This window comes from Triticum aestivum, chromosome 1D, assembly GCF_018294505.1.
Source record: "Triticum aestivum cultivar Chinese Spring chromosome 1D, IWGSC CS RefSeq v2.1, whole genome shotgun sequence".
NCBI lineage: Eukaryota > Viridiplantae > Streptophyta > Magnoliopsida > Poales > Poaceae > Triticum > Triticum aestivum.
The window spans coordinates 274,683,152-274,692,723 of NC_057796.1; the positions used below are offsets into that span (position 1 = coordinate 274,683,152).

Sequence of the window (9,572 nt, forward strand, 5' to 3'; positions counted from 1 at the left end):
ATGTTTCAAGTTGCTAGTCTTTTGACAAGTTCAACTGCAAGTAGGTTGATTTCAACCAGGACTTACATGGGGTGTTGAATGTTTATATGCTCTGTGTGTTAATTTATCTGACATATACCGGGGTGTACAACGGAGTTTTGCTCAAGAAAAACTGAGCCATCCAATATATTTGTACGTCTTAGTCTCTTCCTTGAATTTTAACTGACCAAAAGAAACCTTCACACAATTATTCATGTAGTTGGATCTCACATCTTCCAGCAGACTTCATCGTGTCCCTTCATCTTAGATATAACGCACCACGTGGTTTAGAAGCAGCGTATCACTCCATGGACCGGAGCACTAGATATTTCCCCTATGCAAGGAGTTCAAAATGGGCGCAGGCAACCGAACACGTCCTTGTGCATCGTCAATGATGGGCTCGCAGTAGAGTCTTGCCTAGCTCGAAAGCAACGGGAACATTTTTTTTAAATAAAAACAAAAACAAAAACAAAAGCAGGAGACTTCTTCCTCCGTTCCGTTACATGTGTCCGCCAACCAACCTCAAGCGTAAGCTGCATCGCACCGTGCTACTCTCCCTGCAGACACGATGGATAAATCATTAATTGAGGTTTCGTGGGCGGCCGGAAATGCGCCGAAACGCTCCAAAAACCGAGTTCCCAATCATGTCGATCGTACGCCAAGAGGCATCGCGTGTCACGTCGAGGTTACCTGATTGCAACGTTGATTCTGCTTTTCCGATTGGCGCCTTCCATGACGACGAGGGCAACAGTGGACTTTATGGGTCGAGTAGGTAGGAGCATGCTTTCCTTCAGTATACTCGTACTTTGTGTGAGAACGCGATCGATCGCCCAAGATACGGTATACTACTCCCCGCAGTCCCGCTCGTAGCTTAGGTCTGAATTGATTTGTTTTTTCCTTGCTGTGGCGTGCGCTACGTTTTTTGAGTGCACGGATATGTTCTCCCCATTAGTGCAGCCTGAGGGGATAATTGAGTATACATATTACGTCGCTGTGTTAGTTTTTTTTTAACGGAGTCTCTGTGTTAGTCTGACTATAACACAACATCGCATCACTATTTTAGTCCGTACCGCACGTTGATAAATATACAGTGGGCGTTCGCCGGCTGTTTCGACACATCTGGTCAGCGGTTCGTACATATAGTAGTTTTCTCAGCAACGAACTGAAAATAGTCGTAGGTATCAAAAAAAAAAAACTGCAAATAGTAGTGAGAACCAGGTAATAAGAGAATCTTAAAGAAAATCAAACAAAAAGCACACCAAGGGGATGTAGCTCAAATGGTAGAGCGCTCGCTTTGCATGCGAGAGGCACGGGGTTCAATCCCCCGCATCTCCATTTTCACATTTTTATTTCCTGCTCATTTGTCCTTCCTCCACGTTTCTTATTACCCAAGCAGACCAAACGCGCAAGTAAACTAGCGCGATCTTCTAGTACACCACCACCAATGGTCAGAGCAGATTACGTTGCGCTCCACTCCGGCTATTTTCCCAAGGCTCAGCAAGCCGCCGCCCAGATGCCGCCTGCACAACCCAACCCAACCGCGGAAGGCCGATGCTGATCTGTCCTGCAGTCTTCTCCTAGGAAAGCGTCAGGTCCATGGACCGATTTGATCTCGATTCTGTGGCCTGGCTCCCGTCCAAGGCCCTCGTTTTGCCATCCCGATGATACGCACGAAGACGGACGGGGTCTCCCCGAAGCCGCTGTCGTTTCGTCGTGTCCAATTATCCAGTGGGTGGATCGATCACACCGAGGACGCCTGATTGCGTCGCGCGCGCCCATGTCTGATCTGTCTCCGTGTCATCCCAGCCTGTGCCACAACGAGGCGATAACAAGCGGCTGTTAACGCCTCCTCACGTGCGCCTGTCTGTTCCTGGCTTGCAGTGCGGATGCTGCGCTCTTGTTTAATTAGCCATTAACTGGCCTAATGGTCTGCTGCTCCACTTGGAGAGTTAACAAGGCAGCAACTTGTGTTGTACAGAAGCTTCCTAGATCATTTTTAATTGGTGGTGGTGGAGTTCCAGTGCAAGCCCCAGATCAACTAGACGAAGAGACAATGCGGCTCAGTGGTGGTGGTGCCGGGACTGCAATTTACTCAGTCAAACTCGTGATCAGTTATAAAATACTATGTTGCGATTATTTGCAGCAGCAACATTGCTATGACATGTTTTTTTTACTGCTATGTAATGTTGCGTGGAGCGGTGAGTGGAGTTTTGACAGTGCGTAGCAGCTGGGACACAGCAGGGCCCACAGTGTGGTGCGATTGGGAACGGGATGCTCCAGATCCTACGCGACACATCCCGATGCGGTGACAACTAATCGCCGGGCCCCACGTGGCCCAGCGGGCCGCCTACGCATTTTGCCGAAAACCCCCTCACTCTTTTTGAGCTACCAGTTCAGCCCTCTACATGAGGAGACTTTTCTTCGCGACCCTCCCCGTATTTCCGCTCCTATATACGAACGCGCACCACACCCGCAGTTATTCTCGGCCCGCTCCCCTCTCTATAGGCTCTGCTCTCTGTCGGACTTGTGGAGATGGCGGCGGCGACGGCGGGTGTGGTGGAGGAGCTCACGAGGGTGTACCGGGAGCTGCCGCCGCGGCCGGCGGTGGAGGAGGTGGAGGCGGCGGCGGCGGTTCTGGCCTCGGCCGACGCGGAGGAAGAGGCGCGCCTGGCGGACGTCGCGCGGGAGGAGGCGGCGCGGCTGCGGGAGGCGGAGGGGGTGTCCGGGGAGCTCCTCGCCGTGCTGCGCGAGGCCAGGCGCGCCGCGGTGCGGCTGCGCGCGCTGCAGCAGCGGAAGGAGGCCGCGCACGTTGTCGAGCTCGAGAGGCGCTTCAAGGTGCTCGACGGCCTCATCCAGAGGGCGTCGCGGGTCGTGTCCCCTTCCGGCGAAGGTAGCAGCGGCGGCGGTGGTGGTGTGGAGATGGCGGAGGTCGTGGAGGAGATGGATGCTAGGCGTAGCGCCGTCGCGGCGGCGGCGTCCGCGGTCGGGGAGATAGAGCGCGGAAACAGGGGTGTCGGCTTCGGCTTGGACACCAAGGCCGTTTCGTCCCTGCTTCGCGATGGTTCTACAGGTGATTTTACTTTCATGCTTCGGCTTTGCGTTGGTTTTGTTAGGATCACGATTGTACTTATTACTGGACCGGTGTTGTTTCTATGGAGCTGTGTGGATTTTGTTCCGTGTTCATATTAATTGTTGGAATCAGGAAATCTTGCTTTATACTCCTGTAGTAGTGGTAGTTCAGGTAGTTCCATTACGCTGCACTGCTCTTTTTTTTATGGAAAGTTGACTACAGAAACTAGTACTAGTAGTTTGATTAATGTATAGTAAGGCACAAGCCACTTTATTTCTCTCTGCCTCTTTGAATTTTCTACATCTATGTTGCCATGGGTACTGCTATCATCTATGGTGCCCACAAATTTATCTGTGCATTCCTTTTCAGTAGTTTTCTGCTATTATTAGTAACTGGAACTATGGGGGATGGCCCCTGCGAGTTGCGATGTTTCTGTGTGTTGGTGTATAAATTATGAGATTCTTCAATTTTTAGCTACTTGCTATTGTTTGTTTGGAGTAGAATTCTTCGCAGGTTTCATATCCCAAACATTTTTCTAGAGAATGAAAGCGATCTCCCAAAATATCCATATTTTTCATGTTATGATAATTACTACTCCAAAGGAACTTCACTCCCCATTTTTGTTGTAATTTGCATTTAGCATCCTAATATCTTGAATGCAGAAGCTTAGCCATTTGACTTCTGAGCTGTTTTTGTACACCTAATAGATTCCTTTGGCATCACATGCAAGTTCTAGAGTCAACTCTTTTGCCTAACTAATTTTTTAAAGGAACACACTAGGTTATTGACCTACTGCAGTTTTATAAAAGAAAGATGTACACAAAGAAAATTAGAAAAAGTTAGATAACCAATCCTTTAGCCCGACGTAAGTATTTCTCTTGGCTCTAGGAAACACTAGAATTATTTCCTCCTTGATAGTGTATCTGCAGCAATATAGGCTTGGGGGCACCCCATTGGAAAATAGAAACCATTGGACAGAGTCAGATGTTCCCTGAAACTAATTTTTTTGCTAGGCACATTCAGTGGGGAACTGGGGATCATCTCTCTGTCTGTGACGTTTCTTGTGTGTGTGTGTGTGCTGATCGTGGATCCACTCCATTCCCCAATGGTGGTAGCTGGACCCACTATGAAGAGATCTATCCTTGGCTTCTCGTACTAATTTACCGTGAAACTTATCAACACCCGAAGTTAATTCACCTGTTTTAAACTTTTAATTGATATTGGATTATAGGTAGGCATATATTATTGTGATATGAAGCATGGCAAAAACCGGTTGACTCAATTGGATACCCATCTTGGTAACACCACTTGAGCAGAAATACCATTAAAAGGACTTGGTGCACTTAAATACCACCAAGTCTTATAAATTTAACGTATTTGTTGTGCCGTCAAATGCTGATAGCATTCCACGTGGCGATGCCGAAAAAAAGCATGGCCGTGCCCAACCAAACCAAGTCCCTTGCCTCTCTCACCCTACGCCAACCGTTGCCCATAGAAGTAGAGCCAGGGGAGCATGAGGAGACGGATGTGGCTCAAGAGAAGAAGGCCAATCACTTGTCTCAAAAAGGAAAAGAGAAAAAAGAAGGCCACTTGCTAGTTGTCTGTCCGTAGGTTGAGAGATACCCCCTACTCATTCTCGAAGAAGACTATATCACATTATTCATATTGAATTCCGACAAAATATGTAACAGAGATTTTTTTTTTGAGAAACTAACAGAGAGAAATTCTGGTGGTATCAGTGTTGAAATTCCTCAGTTGGTATTTTGCTAGAGCTTGCATTTATGTTTCTAAGGCATAGATAGTCAATTTTCCCCACTGCACTGTATTAATTATTGTTTAAGTGCTTTGTAGTATAGGCCTAAACAATGCAGAGGCCGGGGGTCACTCCTCCTTTATGAAAAAAGTATAGTCTAAGCCATTCTTAGGCAACTAAAGATCAGTTTGTAACAGTGACATAAATATGATTAACGTTTTGAGCTTCCGGTACTTACTGTAACTCATGCTTTTGAAACATCCTGCAGGCAGTGACATGGTGGACCAGAAATTGAGCCTTATCCAAGTGGCAAGCCTCATAGAGTCATCAGCAAAGAGAGGGACCACGGAGCTCAATCTCCGAGGGAAGCTGGTAGACCAAATCGAGTGGCTCCCTGTCTCACTTGGGAAGTTGCAAGATGTTACTGAGCTTGATATATCTGAGAACAGGATCATGGCACTCCCATCAACAGTTGGTAGCCTTAGATACTTGACAAAGCTTGACATCCACTCAAACCAGTTGATCAATCTGCCTGATACATTTGGGGAACTATCTAGCTTAATTGATCTTGATTTGCACGCAAACCAGCTGAAGTCTCTTCCGGCATCATTTGGAAATCTCACAAGCCTAGCAAACCTTGACCTGAGCTCGAATCAGTTCAAGATACTGCCAGACTGTATAGGAAAATTAATGAACTTGAGAAGATTAATAGCTGAGACGAATGAGCTTGAGGAGCTACCCTATACTATAGGGTCTTGCATATCTCTTGTGGAACTTAGATTGGACTTCAATCAGTTAAAAGCCCTTCCAGAAGGTATTGGGAAGTTGGAAAAGCTAGAAATTCTCACATTGCACTACAACAGAATCAAAGGCCTGCCTACAACAATTGGTTCGCTTACCAGACTGAGAGAGCTGGATGTCAGTTTCAATGAAGTTGAAGGAATCCCTGAGAGCATTTGCTTTGCGACTAGCCTTGTGAAGTTAAATGTCAGCAGGAACTTTGCTGATTTAAGAGCACTGCCAAGATCAATAGGAAATCTTGAGATGCTTGAGGAGTTGGACATCAGCAGCAACCAGATAAGAATGCTGCCAGATTCATTCGAGTTCCTTGCAAAGCTTCGTGTATTTCATGCTGACGAGACTCCACTAGAAGTACCACCAAGAGAAGTTATCAAGTTAGGGGCTCAGGTGTGTATTTATTGTCGCTCTGCTATAAGTTAATAATAACTTTACTCCTTAGATAATTGAATTATGTTTACTTTTGCATGTCAGGCGGTGGTCCAGTATGTGGCTGATATGGTTGCTTCAAGAGGAGCAAGCCAGAAGAAAACAGAGGGGACAAGCTTCTGGGCCTGGTTCCGCTCATTGTTTGGTTGCTGCAAAAAAGATGAAGAACTGGGATTGGTTCCAGCTTAAGCTGAAGCATTTCGTCTGTATGTATGTATCATCATGCTTTGTTCATGTCCCAGGTCAGCAATGAAAGGAAGGTTGCCCTTCATGTTGATTCTTTGCATTCTTCCTACGTTTGTGGTTTGTGTGTGTATGTGTAGTTTTCTTGTAAAGGTTCATCTCTAGTTCTTTCTTCAAGAACTAGTCATATTCACTTGTGTGTGTAACTCCACCTGTATTATGAGATAGCATATGACCCTCAATTACATTAAACATGTCTATCTGAAATTTATATGCGATCTGTCTTAAGTACTAGTCCCGATGCACTCTTTTCCTTCCATATTAAGATGTTCAGTGTCCTACAAATAAGTACTGCCTGATCGCGTCAACAGTTATCTATAAGCTGTAGATCCTTTTGTATTCTCTAAGGCGAGAGATGACAATGATGATATTCGTGTAAATGATTATGATCCATAACATACCCTGGCTAATTTGCTGGATTTATTTACCATATTATCTTATCTACCATGCGACCTAACGCACTGGTATTATTATTGTAAAAGCTTGACTTTTCATATGTTTATGCTATCCCCATCCATGTTGCCTTGTGTTATTTGTTGTTGGTGGATAATTGATATGAGGATTCAAGACTGATGGCTCCAGCTGAGCTCTCTATTACTTATCCGGAGAATAATCTTAACATGGCGTAGAGACTTTGCGTTGAGAGACAGATATAGTGTCACATCAGCAATAGAAGAAGTCAGTGCTAATCCTTGGTGAAAGCAATCTAAGCCTTGTTTGAATATGACAATAAGCTGTTAAAATCATGTCCGTCACCTCCTCACAACTTTGTTTGCTGGTGTTAGAACAAATCTCATATCGTTGTAATCTCAACCTCTTCCTCTATCTCCTATTGTATTCAAACTCTTGTACTCATCCTTGTGCGCCAAGGCAAGTCCTTCGGCCCTATCAATATATATATACGCACGCGGCTCCCCTCGAGGGAGTAGGAACGCTTCATACTTTTACATGGTCATCAGAGCCCCTCTTCCATACATCTAGCCACAAACCAGAAACAAAACCCTAGATCATATCCGCGATCGCCGTCATGGCTTCCTCAGCCGGCGTCGCCCTGAACCTTGGTTCACCTCCATCAGAAAAGCTTGCGAGAGGGAATTTCATCCTCTGGAAGACGCAGGTTCTCCCAGCCCTGCGAGGAGCGCAGGTTACTGGGCTTCTGGACAACTCCGACGCCGCTCCGCCCAAGACGGTGGAGGTCACAAAGGCGGACAAAACCACGACCCAAGAGCCGAATCCTCTGTATGGACATTGGATCGCCGAAGATCAGCAGGTTCTGTCATATCTACTCAACTCCATGTCTCCTGAGATCCTTGCGCAGGTCGTCGGGAGGGACTCCACCTTCGAGCTCTGGACAACAATCAACAACCTCTTCGCCTCACAATCGCAGTCTCGGATCACCAACCTAAGGATTGCGATCACCAACACCAAGAAAGGCACTATGTCTAGTTCAGCATACATGGCGAAGATGAAGAGCCTCGGGGATGAACTGGCTGCTGCTGGCCTCCCCGTCTCTGATCCGGAGATGGTGGACTACATACTTGCAGGATTGGACCGCGACTACGACTCCGTGGTGGCGGCGATCGGCGCTGTCAAGAACAGCATCACCGCCGATGATCTCTTTGCTCAGATCTCTGCCTTTGATCAAAGGATGGAGATGTTGGGCGACTCGTCTTCAGGCGGGTTTCATACATCTGCTAATGCAGTCTACAGAGGCCATGGCTTGTCCCGCAGCAGATCCTATCGCGGGCGAGGAGGAAGGGGGCGCGACCGTAGTGGTGACCGCGGTGATCGTGGTGACTGCCAGCCTTCTCCCTCCAATGGCAGCGGCGGCTTCAGAGGACGCCCTCGGCAGCAGCAACAACAACAGGTGCGTGAGCAGCATGACTTTCCAGAGTGTCAGATATGTCTCAAGCATCATCCAGGGGGTGCACGCGTCTGCTGGTGGCGCTACGAAGAGAATGATCAAGAAGAAAAGGAGGCCCATGCAGTCTCCTATGGAGTTGACACAAATTGGTATGCCGACAGTGCAGCAACAAATCATATAACAGGTGAACTTGACAAGTTGACCATGCGGGAGAAGTACAACGGAGGTGACCAAATTCGCACGGCAAGCGGTTCTGGTATGAATATTACACATATTGGTAGTTCAATCGTTAAAAACCCCATGAAAAATTTGCACTTGAAAGATGTCTTGCATGTTCCAGAAACTTCCAAAAATCTTGTTTCCGTTCATCATTTCACTCTTGATAACAATGTTCTCATAGAATTATATCCTTATTTTTTCTTGGTTAAGGACTTGGCAACAAGGAGAATAATTCTTAGAGGACGGTGCGTGGGAGGTCTCTACCCACTCATATCATCATCATCTTCATGGTCAGATAAACAAGCAAATATTGTCACCAAGCCTTCTTCATCAAGGTGGCACAGTCGTTTGGGTCATCCATCTTCAGTCATAGTTAAATATATTCTTAGCAAAAATAAACTCTCTTATGAGCCTAGTCTTAGTGTTGAGTCAGTTTGTGATCCGTGTCAACAAGCTAAAAGTCATCAATTGCCTTACCCTATTTCTATTAGTGTATCTACTTCTCCATTACAACTCATCTTCTCAGATGTATGGGGACCAGCCCCTACTTCAGTTGGGAGATTTTCCTACTATGTAAGCTTCATTGATGATTATAGTAAATTTACTTGGATTTATTTGTTGAAAAAAAGATCCGATGTATTCCAAGTCTTTATCAATTTTCAAAACCTTGTTGAACGCAAATTGAACTCCAAAATCATTGCTATGCAAACCGACTGGGGTGGTGAGTATGAGAAGTTGAACTCTTTTTTCCAAAAGCTTGGCATCTCACATCATGTCTCTTGTCCTCATGCTCACCAACAGAATGGCTCTGCTGAGAGAAAACATCGTCACATTGTTGATATGGGACTAGCACTGCTAGCAAATGCATCCATGCCACTTAAGTTCTGGGATGAAGCCTTTTTTAACTGCCACATATCTCATCAATTTGCTTCCAAGCAAAGTTATCAAACATGACACACCTATTACACGTCTCCTCGGTGTTACACCCAACTACACATCACTCCGTGTTTTTGGGTGTGCATGTTGGCCCAATCTCAGACCCTACAACACACGCAAACTCGCTTTCCGCTCTAAAAGATGTGTCTTCTTAGGCTATAGCCCCATGCATAAAGGGGTTAAATGTCTTGATGTTCCTACTGGTAGGGTCTACATATCTAGAGATGTTGTTTTTGATGAGT

General features: G+C 46.2%; 1 protein-coding gene and 1 non-coding gene across 2 annotated transcripts; both read left to right on the forward strand.

The window, feature by feature from the left end:
• The first annotated feature begins 1,280 nt into the window (after positions 1 to 1,280).
• TRNAA-UGC (transfer RNA alanine (anticodon UGC)) lies at positions 1,281 to 1,353 on the forward strand. The gene has a single exon. It is a non-coding gene; the product is annotated as a tRNA-Ala (tRNA).
• A 1,142-nt stretch (positions 1,354 to 2,495) lies between these two features.
• Positions 2,496 to 6,545, forward strand: LOC123181439 (plant intracellular Ras-group-related LRR protein 5). The gene is made up of 3 exons (XM_044593699.1): positions 2,496 to 3,088; positions 5,110 to 6,029; positions 6,114 to 6,545. The coding sequence occupies exons 1-3, from the start codon at positions 2,551 to 2,553 to the stop codon at positions 6,255 to 6,257; spliced, it is 1,602 nt and encodes a 533-aa protein (XP_044449634.1). The 5' UTR covers positions 2,496 to 2,550; the 3' UTR covers positions 6,258 to 6,545.
• Positions 6,546 to 9,572: the final 3,027 nt, after the last annotated feature.

Coding starts and splice junctions, on each gene's coding strand:
- LOC123181439 (XM_044593699.1), top strand. CDS start 2,551: ATGGCGGCGGCGACGGCGGGTGTGGTGGAGGAGCTCACGAGGGTGTAC. Junction 3,089..5,109: donor GCTTCGCGATGGTTCTACAG/GTGATTTTACTT, acceptor AACATCCTGCAG/GCAGTGACATGGTGGACCAG. Junction 6,030..6,113: donor TTATCAAGTTAGGGGCTCAG/GTGTGTATTTAT, acceptor TTTGCATGTCAG/GCGGTGGTCCAGTATGTGGC.